General features: G+C 37.8%; 1 protein-coding gene across 4 annotated transcripts in view; it reads right to left on the bottom strand.

Annotated features, from left to right (window-relative positions):
* Nucleotides 1–688: 688 nt before the first annotated feature.
* Nucleotides 689–18224, bottom strand: part of PLD5 (phospholipase D family member 5) — a 184418-nt gene continuing 166882 nt past the window's right edge. For all 4 annotated transcript variants that reach the window (XM_032102673.1, XM_032102674.1, XM_032102675.1 and 1 more), the window contains 3 exons: nucleotides 17540–17705; nucleotides 13725–13839; nucleotides 689–11747 (listed from right to left, as the gene is read on the bottom strand). In XM_032102673.1, coding sequence (XP_031958564.1) covers nucleotides 11512–11747; nucleotides 13725–13839; nucleotides 17540–17705 — 517 coding nt within the window. In that variant the 3' untranslated portion in view covers nucleotides 689–11511. The remainder of the gene's footprint in view (nucleotides 11748–13724; nucleotides 13840–17539; nucleotides 17706–18224) is intronic.

Raw genomic sequence — 18224 nt, 5'->3', positions numbered from 1 at the left:
AACACATTATTATCATAAAATCACCCCAAGACAAGCTGCCTTCCTGGTGCAACATAAAACAGCTCTTACAAAAGCACATGCTACTGAGGCCAGTGCTTATCTCAGGAAATTCAGCTTCCTCCCCTCTCCTGTCAGTCTTTACCTTTTTGTTTGAGTATTATCTGCTCCTGAGTGTTCTCATTTCCAAACTACTTGGAGCATGAGTCTCCACAGAGCAAAGTATTTAGAATTAGATCTGGTTAGAAGCTTTTTAGATGCAAATCAGAGGAGAATTTATGTTCATTTGGTTAGGACTCTCGTAGTCTCAACAGAATGTGACAGCAGTTCTGGCAACAGAAAATCATAATGACTCTGGCAGTCTCCTGAGAAATGGGAAATGCAGCGTAGGGCCTGCTTTCCCAGATTCCAACTAGGATCTTAATGTGAGTCTACTAGAAAAGAGGATCACGTTGCAGAAATCCCAGTGGTCTGGCACCAGTGGCAGTGCTGCTCAGGCTCCGCAGAGCCCCGGATGGAGGCACCAGGTGGTCTGTCAGTTCTGCCTGCTGTGCCTTTGGTGTGTGTATGTACAGAGGAATGGGAGCCAGGGTACTGGGAGCTGGACACTAGGGGCTAGCATCTGGGATTTGGTGCTCACAGAAACACACACTGACAGAAACAGACCAGAAAGAATGAGAAAAGCATTATGTACTGAAACAAGATTCTTTATTTCAGTGCAGTACAAAGAAATGGGAGTTACTTTGCTTTGAATGAAAGTATCGAAACTAAAAAATGGAGCAGATAAAATACATTTGTGTATTTCTAGGAATCCTTGGATATCAAAGCAGTGAAAAATGGTATCTATGATGCTGCAGCATTAAAATCAATATTTACATATCTTTAAATTAATGCATTACTACCTTGATTTACGTTTTATCATTGGTAACTTAGTTTCCAGCAGTATATTACCACTGACAATGATGTCTTAGCCATCAGTCTTTCAGCCAGTGATTTGCTTATGTTTAAAATTCATTGGTACAGAAGCAACACTCTGTACCAAGCCAGGTCTCCAAAACCTCAGCAAAATCAGTCTCTATTTTTCTTCCAAAAGATGAATTTGATCAGTTTTGTTAATTGCATTGAACTTTGGCTATGTATAATAATACTGTAAACAGTGGGCCCAGTTCACAATCAAGTAACACGAACTCATTGTATTAAGGTCATGAGAAAGTACTGTTTAAAGAAAAAAAAGATTGCTACATTGTCATCCTGCAGCACCAAACACAATGGCTGCTCAGGACTGCACGTTTTCAATTACAGCACTGTTTTTCAGCTTGCATCAGGACAGGTCATCTGTTTTCCTAGTAAATGTAGATTTACATTTTCAAAGGTACCAAAGCATACTGACATAGAGGTTCGAAGCAGAGTCAATGGCCCCATTTACAGATTCAGGGATAATGTGGGTTTTTTAATAAATAAACATTAAGTACACAGGTATTGCTGTGAACCAAGCCCATTGTCTAAAGGAAGCACATTTCTTGCCAAATTAAGTCTTTACATAAGAACATGTTTTTATAATGGATTTGAATAGCTGCTGTGCAAGTTATTAAAATCATGTGTCCTCCTGCTTGCACTTTGTACAAACACAAAAAAAATGAATAAACATGCAGTAAAATGTAGCATTGTTTAGAAAATAATGTGTAAAAAAACCATTCAGTATCTTATATTAAAGCATTTACACTGCATAGGCATTCATATAAGGATATAGTATAATAAAACTTATCAAATATACAAGCATGCAGCAGTTGCCTTATATTCACAGTTCTAGAAATGACCACACATTGATTTCCTCAAATATAAACTGGATTATCCAAAATAGATTTTGCAGCCACTTTCCTTTGCAGTGGCAAACTATGTTCTCATGTGCATTGCAGATACTGACCTATATAACAGGCCTAAGCTATGCCGCTGTATTGTACACATCTGTGATAAATACTGTGTTTTGGAATAGGAAGGATAATGAGAAGTGATCCATACTTCTCATAGCAGAACTTGGAGACTACACAGTGCTTGAATTGAACAAAATATATACGCATATTAATTGTATTCTCCTTAGAGAGTAACACTGTAACCTTGCCACAGATCTAGCTACTGCATAAGCTGGCCATGCAGTTTTCAAAATAAGTTTAGACAGATTTTTCTATTTGATATTTATTCCATCAGAAGAGGTATAGTAGGAAACATATAGTACATACCCTTTTTGCTCTGCAAACTCTGCACAGGACTCCTGATACTTTTAGATTGTGTTGGGAAATACAATGCAGTGCCAAAGTCACACTCAGAGATTTAAAATATGTTTGCAGAGAGATCTTCTTTCTTCATTTGCTCCTTGGAAGGTGGCGGTGTTATATACGATGGTGAGCTTGGACCATCTTAACTGTCACAAGACAAGTACCCAGGTTAGACCCCCTCTGTGGCCAAAAGCCACCTGGAGGATAAAGTTGAGGTCACGTGTCTTGAAGTTGTCTGTGGTTTTGACTCGCTTGTTATTGCCTAGCTTGGCAGGTTAACCTGGCGTGTGACTCCAGGACAACAGCAAACAGAACACCTGGAGGCAAGGCTTGTGTTAGTTGTGCAAGGTTTGCAAAATTGAGCTCTAGATCCTGATACAGGTTTTGGATGTTCCAAGGTGAAATCAGATGGAGGAGTATGACTTTAGACCCTTTCCCTCCAGGTATTTTTCCAGTAGTGCCTGCATTCTGCTTCTGCCCTGACTTCCCCTGTCTTCATACACAGTAATTTGTGTGTCTTTAAACATCGTGTGCATGCACTTCCCTCTTCTGAGCACTTCAGGTAAAGCTAGTGGAAGTAACCTTGTAGGATGTTACAGCACCAACAGTGCAAGTTGCAGGAATTCATCCTTGTGTACAAAGCAGTAGCAAGGGATTCAGAAACAGCATTTAGGAAATAGCTTGAAAAGGAAAAGGACAGATGAGGCAGAGATGGTGGAAACATTTGCTAATTTGCAAAATGGAGTGTGGAAAGGGAAGAAAGAAATGGGGTGGTGATTGCTGTTCTCTCTATTGAAAAAAAAAGGAAAGGTATAATCCTCTCTGGAATGTTTCATTCAGAGAGAAACACTGCCCTTTGTTTTTTAAAAAAGTGAGCTTTTGCACACATGCAGTGTGGGAATGACAAGGTGAGTAGATGGCTTTGGTGTGTGCTATCAGAAATGGTGACATTGATGTCCCTCTGTGCTGCAGCCAGGAGTCCACTCATTATTCTGAGTCTCTTTGTGTGCATATTTGCATTTTCTAGTAAAGGATACTGGCCCTTTCCAGAAAGCTGTACTATTTCCTATCAGCCTTATTTAAGAGTAGGACAGCAGTGGAACAAGTCATGGTGGACGTTCCAAGCTCTTCTGGCATAGATACTCATTTTTCCTTTGAGGATGTGTCTCTGTGTGTACACGTGTGAGGAGCCCAAAGTCTGTATTTGGAATCCGATACAAGGACATTTGGAATCTGAGCTGGATAGGGGCATCTGAATGCTTTTATTGTATCAACTAGCACTTGGAAAATGGGCTTGCAGCTTTTTTTAGCTGGCTTACTTGCTGCCACAGATGTTGCTTCTCTGCCTTTCTCCGACTTGTTTAGTAAGATCTCTGTGATGACATCTGAAGACACAAATGCTGTGAGAAGTGGCTGGTTTTCAATGATTATTTGGAAGTAAGATCTGCATAAATATACACAGAATCTCATTTTCTAGGCTACCTTTTAAGCTGTATACACTCAGAAACAGACATAAGACTTTGAATGCCAAAACCTTTGTGCAGCGTATCAAAGCAGTTCACTGATTCCTCTCTGCATAATGAGAGCAGCAGTTTAGATATGGGGACTGTCCATAAAAGTAACAGAGTTTAGGTTTATAAATTTCAGTCTCATTAATCTAAGTTACTGCATTAGCCTCTCAGTTATTTTCCCAAGTTTCCTTAGTTGGCAAAAATGAGACCGCCTTGTGGTTTTGATCCTGATTTTCTACGTATCTTAATATTTATACTACATTCTTTGGATTCCTCGCTGAACCTGCCATTCATTTTTCCTTTCCACAGGGAAAATTCTTACAATCTAGTTTAGTAATGCCTTTGAAGAATCTGGAGATTGTTAAAAGCAGATGTCACAACTGTCTTGAGCATAGTGAGAAGGAGGAAAAGGAGCTCTCCTGAGAAGTCTGACAGTTTGCCACAAAGAAATTGTTACTAAAGCTGTGAACCCCAATTTCCCACAGAGATGCACCATCTTGTGAGAATTAATAGAAGTCAGATGCATAAGATCTTTGCCTTCTTTAGAAACCTTATCAGCCCTATTTCTAGTAGCAACCTGGCCTATTCCCTCAGAACGGGAACCAATGTTACCTGCTTCTTCCACCTGGCCTACTTAGTGAAGAAATTAGTTCAATTCATAAAGACGAGGGGTGTTTGATCTCTCACCTTTTCATGCTAAAGTTAGCCACACATTTCAGTCATTGCAAATCTGTCTGTGTGGTGAAGAATGGTTTATTATAGAATAAAATAAGTTCACCAGAAGAGATATTTATATCATCAGAAGAACCTCTACCTCATTTAAAGCTTGTCAAGCATTCTCCCCACCCCCACCTTCCATCTCTGTTTCCAAATTTTGTGTATGTGTTTTTCCACATTATATGAGGCAGCTGGAATTATGTGCTTGGCCTCCTTTATTATACTTTTAGTATCTCATTAGATGAGGGATCTCTCAAAGGGCAAAAATATGTTGAACAGCCAGCAGTTTTCAGAAAAAGCAGGTGACTAAAAATACTTAATTTTCTTTGCTACTCAGGCAATGACAAGTGTAAGCCTGGACTGGGTTGCTGAAGAAGTAGGAGGCAGTAAGAGGACAAGTTAGATGCGAGAAAGCCCTCTGACCTTTAGAAAGAAACAGCTGTCACTTCCAGAAGCATCCTGCTTTTTTGTCAAGTTTCAAGTAAAACACCGAATACAGGTACAGTGTCTCTTGAAGAAATACAAATGAGGAATACTTGCAGAGTAATTTAAGAGAATATTGTGAAGTAATTGAATGTTAAGCAAATCCACTAGAAAATATTTGTTAGCAGGTCAGTCAAGAAAATGTTGGTCCATATACTTTCACTTGAAGAGCTTCTCATTTTACATTTTTATGCTGTCTTGCTTAGACACCACATATAATGGTGCATGCCTTTAATACATAACAGAAAGATTCCTTCCTCATTAAATTCCCCATTAAGTCCCCCAAAATGATATCTGAAAATAATTCTAGGTTCTAAGTGACTTATAAACTTTATATAGTTGGCTCTTCTGGGAGGATTCCTTTTCCTCATTTGAGTGTGTCAAGTTGGATTGCCTGATGCTTGTGCTTAGTTTTCACCAGTTTATCAGTAGTTCAGAATGGTGTCTGTCTGATGACTGTGCTTGTACATTGAGAGAACACAAGCAAATGCCACGTGTGATGTGAAATCTGCAGGCATGTGCTATGTTGTCAATTCTTGCTTATATTACACTAGAAACTTCTAATGTGCGAGGGAGAGTCCTCTTTCAAATAGTGCTTTACTACTCAGTACCTGCTAAACAGAAATGAACGGGCTTGTATTCATGCTGATTTCTTTCTGTTAAGCTTAAGTTTGTAGCTGTTAAAGGTTCCTTCCTCATTCTGAAAACAATCGCAGGAGTTCATTCATATAAAGACAAGCAAGGAGGATGCATAAGAAATACAGGATTTTGCAGAGAAAGGAACAAAACAAAAATGCAGTCCAGAGCTTTTAGGTCAGCATCCAGTCCATTAACTCAAGCTGATTCAAGTTAGTTTGGCTCTTTTTGCCCCTTCCTCTCTACCTTTACTACATTTTATGCTGTTTACAGGAGGGATGGATTTTACTGTGTAAGATTCAACATCCACCACATGTTCACACAACACCATTGTGATACATGTAATTCATATTGTTCATGTTTGCGGCCATGCAACATAAAATAACACAAAATAATCCTCTGGAATGCTGCAGTTTCCAGCCATTTTATTGTATTTTGTTATGTTCTGTAGCCTGAATTGGCCATCAACCTTCTTTCTGTTCTTAAAGAGGGAATGATCACGGTTATTTTACAGGGTTAAAAAGTTATTGAGTCTTCCTGTAAAATCACAGTGTAGAATTTGTTGTGAGCAAAATAGAGCTTACTACACTACTATAGCAGAATAATTTGCAGCCAGAATTGAATTATGCTCTTAAAAGCTATTTTTAACAATGTTTTCAGAAATAGGCTGCAGTAGTTTGATTTTTGTCCTACATGTTTTTGAACTGTAGGGAAAACCTGACATTAGCATGTTTATGCAGTTGTATCATATAGATGTGGAATATAAATGTGGTTTCATGAAAATCCAGTTTAAGTTACAGTGTTGAATCACTCAATACAGCTGGATTCTTCACTCAGATTCTCTGTAAATTCCTGATTGCAAGGTAATTCAAACACAGAGTTCTCACAGACTTTTCCTGGAAGCCCATGCGGGGTTATCTAAACAGAAGATAAATAGAAAGCTCCACTTGATGGTAAGACTGGAGTTTATCCATTGACTTCAGCACCCTTCAGAGCGTAAAGCACATGAGTTCTTCTTTTCTTGTCTAAACTATTTTGAATGAGGTCTCTTTTACATGCTAGTTTGGCAAGCTTCTAAGGCATTTGTGCAAGTGATGATCCAAGAGCAACCTGATTCAATACTGAGAAATTCATAAATAACATCCAGCAGTAATTAAAGTGAAAAACTACAGCTAAGAAAAGCAATCTCCTACAGCTTCAGTTGAGCTGCTATACCTTGCAGTGTTAGAAGTGGAGCATGTTCACTGGTACCTTCAACTTGGGAGGCATCACTGTGAATTTTAAACACACCAAGGATTCATTCTGATTTCTTTACACAGATTGCACTGGAGTAACGATGACTGAAAAAACATGAATATATGATAGATGTAGGTAGAGAAAGAGTAAGAGTGGAAGAAAAACACAGCACCAGAAATTACCATCTGGAAACATACTAAACATTTAGTCAATATTTTTGTATTAAAATGAAGAGTTAATTTTGAAGACCAGAAAGGTTTTAAGACAACTTAGTGCACTCTATAAAGCCATGCTCAGGAGTCAAGTGCATAATGATCTGAGACTGGGATATTTAGGACTTTAGATTGAAGAACTGGAATAGCCAGCTGATGTCTTTTACCATCTTAATGAGAGTGCGTACACTCTTTCCAGTAAATACACGCTAAAGTCACAAAAAACCCTATAAATTGTCTGGATTTTTTCTTAGATTAGGGTTAACTGGCAGGTAACAGAACTTATTTGTTCAGTTTTTATGTGTGCAAATCTCAACAAAGTAGTAGAATTTAGGTAGCTGGTAGTATAGCAAATAATGGGTACGTCTTAAAAGTAGCATTTGGAGGCTTTTCTACTTGTTTCTCAAGCTCTCTTCTGATCCACCAGGACAGATTTACTGGGCGGCATACCTGGCCCTGTACTGGGTAAAACCTAAACCTGTTCCTGTTAGGGTACAGCTACAGCCATTGTGCTATGGCACATAATCCATGCCTTTCTGGTCTTCAAAGAGAAAGTGAGAGTAGTTGTGGATACTAGTTCATGCTTCTGGCAGAAAAAGTAGCTGGTCCAAAACAACTTGAGACTTAACATGCAAGATCTGGAAAGTAGCCACTATGTGATATTTGGACTTCAACCTGTGCTCACAGGAATTTCTATGATTATGGTTTTGATATCAGCCAGATGTTGGGGGAATTCAGATTTTATACTTTGGCAGGACAGAATAATTCAACTATGTTGTAGATTAGTTGATAATGAACCCAGGAGTAAACTGTGAAATTTAGTTCTTGAACCGGGATTGGATAAAAACACTCCAGTTTAGATGTGCTTGTGGTTTGGACCAATATCTTGCAGTCAGTTTTTGTCTTTTTGTGACTCTAGTTTTAGGTACTAAACTGTAAACATGACAATGTCTTTTTACTTAGGAAGTTTGCTGTATGCCTCAGTACTAAATACAGGATCTTTTGCAGGTCTTCATGTGAGGAACAGTTAAACAAAAACTTGTATGAATAAGGCACTAGTAAATGTTTGCAGCAAACAACAATTACAGTCTATATTCTTTAACAATAAAACTGTTCTGTTTAGGAAATTGCCTTTAATATGACACTTACCAATGCCAGTTAGAAGGGGCCTAGAGAAAGTGCATCTTTTGGGTTATGCCTGTGAGGTTTGGGAGAAACCCCTGAATGCAAATCCCTGTTAAGTTAGGAAATAGCCTGTGCAGTGGTGATACTCAGGAGAGCGGAAGCAAGAGGAAACTAGTTTAGACTCTGAACCCTGCTAAACCAGCGTGAAATCACTGTAATGAATTTGCTTCAGATTTACTACAGTGGTAGAAGGACCTGAAGCCAAAATCGAGGCTGTTGTAGCAAATCTAGTTAAACAGTAACAGCGTTGGCCCAAGCCAAATAATTGGCGATAATCCCCTTAGACAGTTTCAAAAAATAATCTGGTATTTTAAATTTCCTATTTGCTGAAGTCCAAGGATGCACTTTGTCTTTTGGCTAATGTAATAGATCAAGGCCTTCTGTACTGCTTTGGAGCTGACACCATTCTAAACAGTTATTACAGTATTGATCCATACTTCATACCAAATGAAATTTGAGTCTGCCATTCCATTTATCGGATAGCTGGCCAGTATTTCACATTGAAAGTTGTTCAAAACCACCCAAATTCTTCCAATTCATAAAACTAAAACATACTGCCACTTTTAAAATGTACTTTTATGTATCTGCTCTTTGAGGGGGGTCATTGAAGCACCAAGAATTCGTTTATCTAGCCAATAATATTTGTAAACTAACAGATCTTGTTAGTATTCATGATCTGCATTTTCCTAGGATCTGTCCAGTAAAACTAATTTACTATTCATTTGTTATACTAAATCAGTCAGTGATCAGTCTGATTTCATCAATAAAATCCTGTTTTATAAACAGACAGCTTAGCTTTACTGTCTGACAAATTTCTGTTCCACTCAGATCTTCCATTATTTATACAAGATGTCATTTACAAAACTTAACACATTTTCAGGATCATAATGCAAGAGGGAATAAACCCCCTACACTGATTGATTACTGTATATTATTGCCATTAGGTGCTACAATTAACAACTCCAGAAAGTGGGTTTTTTTGTTTTATGTAAGGACATCGTATTAAGTTTATCTCAAACTTTAAGATCATCCATCCATGGGGACCTCAGACACTGTACAACTGTCTCAACCAGCTTTTAAAAATGTGGTGGGCTTTTTGTTTGTTCATTTTGTGGGGGTTTTTTTGACTCATAAGACTAAAGTTATTGGTGGTATAACTCAGCTGAAATTTTCACCAGAAATTAATCTGGACTTATATTCATTTCTTAAACAAAACAAAATATCCACAACAAGTAAGTTAAGTGCTGGGGATCTTTCTCCCATACTTGCTATACATACTCTAAATTATATACAGAAGGAAGAAAACCCAGAAATTTCTCCTCACAAAGATCTTTCCTCATAGCAACTCAGAAAACCATTTTCTTTTTAAATAGTTCTTATCAGTATGTTGGATTATATACTTTGCTGTGTGTGTGAGACTAATACGTGGCATGTGTTTATCTGAATATCAGAAAATGTTATTGACATTGGAGCTGTGCAAAATATTTTCTGTAAAAGTTGACAATCTTAAAAATTTTTTGTTTTATCATTATTTTCAGTAAGATGATGTAAATCTTTGCAATTGCAAAAGAAACAAAGATTCTTTGTCAAAAGTGTGCCTTTTGGGGTCATAATTAGTCTTGTGGGGTGTCTCTAGCTGACAATTTGAAGTTGTGCATATGTTGATTTATTAGAATTTCCTAAGCTGTGCTTACCTTAAAATAAATTTTAATTATTTACCTTTTAAGTGTAACCTATGTTTTGAGAGTCAAGGTGGGTTTTTGACTTCCTCTTAAGATTAAAGTAATACATTGCAACGTGGTTAGGCTTCTTTCTCTTTTTGCCCTCTGCTTTTGAAGTGTGCCAGCAGGAAATGAGAAGAAAAGTCATCATTTTCGAAAAGGTTCTGTGAATATTTAACGAAATGCAGAATGCAGTTTGCCTTCATGGCTGTATTTCTTCAATGGAAGCAGAGGCATAGTAGTGAAACATTTTTATTTTGAAACTATGTATTACATCTCTGACTGGAGAAAAATCTGTCATCAAACATTTCTGTGTATTTCTTCAAAGAGTAAATTCACACTTTCATAGAACAGTTGCTTCTTGGTGCAACTGAGTTGTGATTGTAGAGGCACACTTTTGACACCAACTAAAAACTGTGGTCTAAATTAAAGCATCACTTTTCTGTCCATGCAGATGTATTTACCTATATGGATGACATTTTAACAAAAAAATGTCATTTCACAATTTTTATTTCTTTTTAAAGTAGAAGTTAAGAAAGCAAACTCTTCAGGTGTAAAAAACAACAAAATTACTAGATGATCATTTAACGACAATTATTGCATGATTTTGCATAACCCCTGACCTTTCGAAAAAGCAGTATTTGATTTTGAGATGTGCATTGGTTTGATAATGAGTCATCACATATCTGCTGACTCACAGATGATAAATATTTAACTTGGGGAAGAAATTTTCTTGAGATTACAAAAACATAAAAAAAAAATCAGTCCTAGGTTTTAGCTATTAATCCAGAGATTTTCACTGTTAGATGAAATGCATGTAATTGGAAATAACTATTCTGTTGAAAGGAATCCACAGTACTTTGATAAAAAAATCTGAGAAGCTTTAGGGAATATGACAAACTTGATGAGGCCAACCCCAACCCCTCAAAAATTTCTCATACTGTCAGGAGATGAATGAATTACGAGTCCTGTAACTTTAATGTATTTTAAGGCTAGTTAGAAGACATGGAATAGTGATACTCAAAGTAAATGCTCAAAACCAGGAAGTATTTTTATGACTAGGTAGTTATTTAAAGGGAATTATTTATATGGGTGAAACTTTGCTTAGTCCTTTACATTTTCTATTACAGTAAACCTACCATCTATTTGTATGTCAGTAACAACTGATCTTAGAATGCCATTTCATAGCTTGAATCTTCATTTTGCCTCAAGGTTTGTTCTAGCCAGGTTGGCAATTGGGGAAAGTCCTAAAACAGAAACATTGACACATGCTGATAAATTCAAATGTGGAACATTAAAATTCACATGGAAGCGGAAATGACATTCAGTGTCAGAAGTAACAAATTTGAAAGTCTTAAATAATTCATATAGAGAATATAGGTTAGACAGATTTAATATAAGTGTGCTTTTTCCTAAAAACACCCCCCCCAAACCAAACTTTTTTTTTGCTTTTTCTTTAAGTCTTTTGTCTGTAAATATGAAAGAAGGCTACACCCCAACATAATTCTTCATTGCAATACTAAACGGTAAAATAGTCTTTCTAATTCACATTGCTCATGGCAGTCTTATTTGAAGTTCCTTTAGTAAGTTTGTGGTTAAAGCAGTTTGGGATTTTTGTTGGTTGTAAACTTTTGGCATAATGTGAATACCAGTCCCTTTCAAAAACGGCCTTGAGTTGCTTAATGATGCTTGTGCTGTTCCCCGCGTCTGCTTGGTTGATAACAAGGCCAGCTCCAGCATTCTGCGTAAAAGCATTTCCTACCCAATCAAAATTACCTGCAAGCAAAGGCAGGAATAAACAGTGAGTTTCTAACATTAAAAATAGAACCAAACAAAAAAAAATTATCTCCCTAACGGCAATCCAGGATGAAACACTACCATTTTCCCCAGTGCAGAAATGGAAATCAGTTGTTGGGGTTTTTTTAACACTAGCAGGGAAGAAAAAGCTCCAATACATACCATGCGTAGTGAAGATTGTTCCTGGAAGTTTTAACAGCTCTAAGCCTTCAGAAGTGAAAACAGCTTCTTCTATTTATTCAAAACTAATTTGCTCTTCTTTTCACAGCTATTGTATTATTACTCCATTTACTTTCCTCACTGGCCTTTTCAGTCCTAAGAATAATTTTTTTTTTTGATGGATAAACAATTTCAAGTTCCAAACTAATAGATCTTTTACAAGTTACCCATTGATAGATACTCTCTGAGGAAAGAAAAATAGATGTTACTGGTTTATGCCAGTTATTACCACCTTTGTCGAAATCTAATGTAGCCAATTAGCACATTGAATCCTGGGGATAGCAGGGCAAAAAGGGTAATTGGACTAATGGAAAACAGGTAAACCAAGTGTTTCAGTTACTTCTTTTTATTTCACTAAAACCGTAGGTATTTTAATATAATTATACACTTAATTAATTAACTAAAATTTAATTAATATTAATAATATAATTGTACACTTAAAAGACATGCAGTATTTTGGACAAAAAAGGCTGTTACTTCAGCAGGAAATGTTAAGCATTCTAAAGCTGTCAAGGATGATAAATTGAAGCCTCATCATAAAGGACATTTTTTCCTATGCTTTCAAGTAAAAGATATACCAGGTCCTTAGCATCCATTTGTATTAATTTCACAGAGCTTTGATAATTTCTTTTATTTATATGTAGCTGAGGATGCAAGGACAATGGGAAAGAAAAAACCCAACTTGGCTAAGAATCTAAGCTGTGTAGATGAGTTCCAAGGGACTGAGAATTGATCTAGCTATGTAAAAGAATTTAAAATGGAGTGAAAAAAACTATTTTTGGGAGGGGCAGGTGGGTATCATAAAACCTTCTGGAGATGAGGGAGGAATGAGCTGCAGTATTTGATGTAAAAAAAAAGATTTGGATAGGTTATGAGGTGTGTGTGTTTCGAGCCCATCAGGGTGGGCTGTTCGGAGTAGGTTTTAGTTGTGTCTCTACACAACTTGGGATTGTCCCACTGTTGATGTGTGTGGGCCTTGCTTTTGGGTTGCAGCCTTTGCCCTCCCTCACTGCCTCTGCCCTCACGGGCAGTCAGCCCTTGGCAGTGCATCTGTAAGATCCCTAAAGCATCGAACTGCAGCAGACCACAATGCATGTCTTCTCTCCTGGCTTTTTAAAATGCCATGAGTTGCTTTTGAATTCAATAGTGGTTTTCTGATCCCATAAGCTTATGCACAACTCAGATTTTTCCAAAGGTAGTTTTCAGCCTGCAATCAGTAGGCATTTGAGTGGTAGTGAACTTTTGTGAGGTGCCATATAGCACCTTTACTTAAATACATCTTCAACCCAAAATACCAGTTAGATATGTACCTAATGTTAGGAGAGTGTCTGAAATATCATTATAGTAAATGGAATAAGACTTTGGATGATGAGGATGAATGGCATCTGTACAGTATTTGCCAGGATTGACCATAGCTTTAGTGATCACATGGGGAAAGGAGAACACTCCATCTTCATTGGCTTGCAGAACCAAGAGAATATGCTAATAATGTACATTAATATACCTGCTTCATAAATTGTGTTATATTTGTGTTTTAAGATACTGAAAACAGAATGTTGGTCTTGGGAAACTGATTCGTAGGGGAAGAAAAAGTTTTAACTGAGAAGAGGCTCAAAGCTCAGTCATCATCCAGATTCCCCGAGAAATGAACTATTATCTTCACTTAAAAAACATTATCAGCTGTAGACAAAAGGCCTTTGGATACAAACTAGAATTTCTTGAGATGTGGTTACTTACCAATATATGCAGCTCCATCAGTCACCATGTATTTGTTACGATTCAATTTGGGAAGGGAAGTGTTCTTCTGTTCTTTAAGAAAGCAGGCACTCTCTTCCTCAAGGTCAAAGAATTTCTGCCATAAAATAGAAGGAAGCACAGGTTAATGAGAATTGCTCTATAAGAGACAAAAAAAATACAGTCTGTTCTCTAATCTTTATTGAAAATGAGTTGGTGCTACAGAACAGCTTGAGTTTTTACTGCCAAGCAGTAACTCTAATAAAATGCCAAGCATTAACTTTAATAAAATGTATTTCTAATGAAATTTTCATAGTTTGTGATAGTCCTGCTTTGCCATTCTGAACTATACAAAGTATATGGCTACTTCATGCTAAAAGCAATACAGTGCCAGGTAGTAAAGGCTGTGAAATGAACAAAAACCCCCATCTTTCTGTTCTGCATGGTAAGAGCCAGGAACTTGTGTTTAGCTCATTTCCTCATTTTTCAAGGGCCACTGGGGTTTGAAGTCTGCTTCAGGATCGGGATTGGCAGACACAGCAACAGCTGAATTAATACCTCTGCAATCACACACTGCATAGCTCCCAACAGGAAACTTGACATTTCAGAAACTTAGAAGCTTCTCAGCATTAAATTTGACATGAAGAGATCAAATTTTCCAGGCAACAAGAGGAAAATGCATCTGTTCTACCCTGGAGGGTGAAGTATGAACAAGTTTAATTTACTTATTTATTTATTTATCATTTTAGAGCTATATGCACTCCTTGTCTGATCAGTACCAGACAAAAATGAGCAAGAATACACCTGCACAGCTCAAAAATAGCTTCACGTGGAGGCTCAAGAATACCTTGTGCTGTAGATAGATGTCTGTTCCATACCACTCCTTTGTGTTTTCCAGTTGTCTACAGACAGTTTAGTTCTAGGTCATAACTTCTGCAGGCCCTTTAAAAGCACACACCTTTCTCTGTTCAGCACCAAGCAGAGCTGGCCCCTTCCTGCTGCTCCTTTGAGAGTTACACCAGGCATTCGTGCACTCAAGATGCATTTACAGGGTCAAGTACAAAACTTACGGAATACAGGATTTAAGGTCCCAAGAAACACAATGGTGAGCTCTTCACCTTGAGTCTGCCCTTTCTGATTCAAGCTTTAATTTCATGACCACATGTGGTTCAGTGCACAGGACAGAGCATCCCGTAGGTCACTCTTTGCCCTTTGGCTGTGTGCTTATAGCATTTAGTCCTCAAACAGCTTTCTACATGCAAGTTCTTCCCAGGGATCATTTTCTTCAGAGTACTTGTATTGAGTTTGCAATCTCAAAACAGTTTCAGTTGAATCCAGTAATTATTAATGCTTATGTGAATGAGACTCCGAGATGCAGAAAATGCATAATGAGGGACTGTTTTCTAACTTCATTGACCTTGTTAGTTGCTCAGTATTTTCAATGTTTTTTGGCAAAAGAGAAAACACCCCACTTCTATATAGTGCACACTGTTACAACTCAGTGTTCACAGCTAGGAAATCATGCCCTGCAGTCCCGGCCATCCCTGCCCTCCACAGCAGACTGAAAACTTCACATGCAGCAGTTGGTGGCTGGCTTTGATCAGGACCCTGCCAGGTGTAACAGGGTTACAGTGCCCTCCTTCTAACTCTACACTAGCAGTTGGACAATACCAAAACTTCTATTTGCCTGGTCAGAGACCAGAAGAAATTAGGAGGAGATTCACATCTAACAGAGAAATTACATCTGCATCTCCTTCTCCAGGAAGACCATTGGCAAACCAGTGTACCCTGCAGCTGCAGCCAGCCATTGGCACTCACTGGAAACTTTCAAGCCAAACTGGTCTTTCCATAGGGATAAGAACAAAAAAAAAAACCAAAAAATGGAAAACAATCAAGGTATATCACAGGGATGAAAAGCTAAATGAAAAATAAGAAGTTATTGAGGATGCTTTGTAGGACTTGGACTTACTACCCCCAAAAGAACAGAACAACAGGGGGATAGGAGGTCATGTGGTGCAGGTGTGTGTGGCATTTTGGTCAGAACATAGAGAGGTATTGCAGCAGCCTAGCAATTTTAAATAAAATTTCAATCAGAATTTGTAACAGGTTTCTCTTAAAATTTCAATGGTTTTATATATAAACCCACACAATACACATCTGCAAGACAGTATTTTGTGTACTGAGGTTAATCTTCTCATAGCCAAAGCAGAACTAAGAGGGAAAAGGAGAATTTTCAATAGTTCAATAGGTAATCTAGTTTTTACCTTGTTAACCTATTCTTTCTCCTCCATACACACACAGAGTTTTTTTTCATTTTGAACCTGGCTATAACAGATGAATACAAAAGAAATGCAGCTTTAAAAAGAAGTTGCTCATCTGACATGCTTTTTGAATTAAAAGAGTATTGAGATGTAGCCTATGGCACAGTTTTCAGTCAAAATCAAATTGATACCTGCAAACTCCAACGCTGGCTTATCACTTGTACCAAGGTTTATTTAAGGCAGTGGCTCACCCAGACTGGGAAATGCGATGCACAGCATAGAGGGAACTGACTTATTGTTGTACCTTTACAACTCTCTACAGCTGATTTTTTTACTGGAACTTGTTTTTGTATTTTCTAACTGCAGAAACTCTAGCTGGGCTATTTACCTAGGACAGATAGGTCGACAAGTAGGTTTTTTTTCCTTTTATCATTTAGTTCATGACAAGATAAATTCTGTACAAAAGATTTTACCTGCTGTAAATAGATGGCAATGGATGTAAGTATTAGGTACCACTTGAAAAAAAATTTCTGAATACATAAATAGAATTTTGATGATAAATATGGACCAAGCTAGAAGTTACTCAGAAATGAAGTGGCTTAAATGGAGTGAACTATGTATGGGGGGTTTTTTACGTAAAACTACACTTTATGCTGTTTTTTTACAGAGGAAACTTACAATAACAACATACATTATAACAAAAAACCTTATTTCTAGCTATGCGTAATACCACTTACTGTGTGTATAACAAATAGTACTTCCTTTTTAGAATTGTTGTCAATTTTCAAAAAGCCAGAAGGATTCTACGGGATTGTCAATTTAGGAAATCAAAATAATTCAGCAGATTATTTAGAACTGTTACCTGGAAAAACAAAACAAAACCAGAAAGACCCACAAAAAAACCCCCAAGATCCAAGGTGGCTGATTTCCAGTGTGCCTCAACTTTATAAAAGGAACTGTATCACACTGAAAGTAGCACTTTACCATATATTCTGTTCTCTAATACATTAGTATAGTATTCTCACTTTCCGCTCCTGCATGTCTAATGTGGCCCCAGAGTGGTGTTTCTAGTCTTCTCAATTTTGAATTTGTACTCTAAATTTTAAAAATTTAAACTCTTCATTATTTTTTCTTGTACTTCGCACTTGACTGAAGGGCAAGTAGATGCTTACACAGGTTAACAGTCAGGTTACATGAATGCAGACTAAACCATATTTTTGTGCTGTCAGATTTACTCATCTCACAATATAAACATGACCCATGGCCACAGTTCACTCTGTTGGCTTTGCTGTGAAAGACCACATGTGGTGTTTTACAATGGGCTCTCCATCACACCGACTGCCTTTTGGTACCACTGTATTTTTCTGTCTTAATTTTGAATTCTGTTACTACTAGGAGTGAATTATGTTCAATATATTACATTTTCTGATATTCAATTAAATTTAAAGACTTTGATACTAACAGAGAACAATTCTCAGTTGTTAAGTTTTCTTGATTCTTTTTTTTCTGGGGGGTGGGGAATATCTTATATTTCAAAGGAATATGGATTATACTTACAACTTTCAAACTACAGCTTGGAACTTCAGTGCAAATAGCTTTCAGAGATGAAACGAAGTTAAAAGTAAGGGGATCTGTGTCTCTTGAGAAACTTATGAGAAGCCGTACTTTAATACTTCGTAAAACTAATGCTTCTCTTATCTTCCCATCTAAATATGGCCAGTACCTGTGGAAAAAGAAGACAGTATTTGCGGAGAACCTTAAATTTGGAGAGCCGCTCCCGTGCCCGAGAGCCGCAGCCAGAGGGCGCTGCTGGCCAGCCCAGACACGGCGACACAGCGCGGTCACAGCTCGCGCACAGGGAGCTGGAACACTGGATCTCTCCCTGGCTGACATCCTTTGTTTAACCCCAATGCATTGGGACCGTGCAGGCTGGGGACTGGAATGCCCTCTGTAATTTCCTCCGTGGGGAACTGGGAGCTGCTGCGCAGAGTGCCTGCGTCCTTCGGGAGCAGCAGATGAGATGGGTCGCTTAAGGAGGATGCTATATGTTTTCCTGAGGAGGGTTGCAGAAATTCTGCCAGGAATGGGATGGTGGCTTCCACGGAGCTATTCTCACAATTGATAGCTAGGTTTGTATTCCTGACATTTGGTGGGAGCAGGTCAGGGCAGGCAGAATTAAACAAAGAAAAATGCATGTTTTCTACATTCCAGCAGCATCAAAGCATCTGGGCTAATGAAATGT

This window comes from Corvus moneduloides, chromosome 3 (genome assembly GCF_009650955.1).
Source record: "Corvus moneduloides isolate bCorMon1 chromosome 3, bCorMon1.pri, whole genome shotgun sequence".
NCBI lineage: Eukaryota > Metazoa > Chordata > Aves > Passeriformes > Corvidae > Corvus > Corvus moneduloides.
Note: the sequence above shows the minus strand (reverse complement) of the source record. Positions and strands in the feature narration are given on the sequence as shown.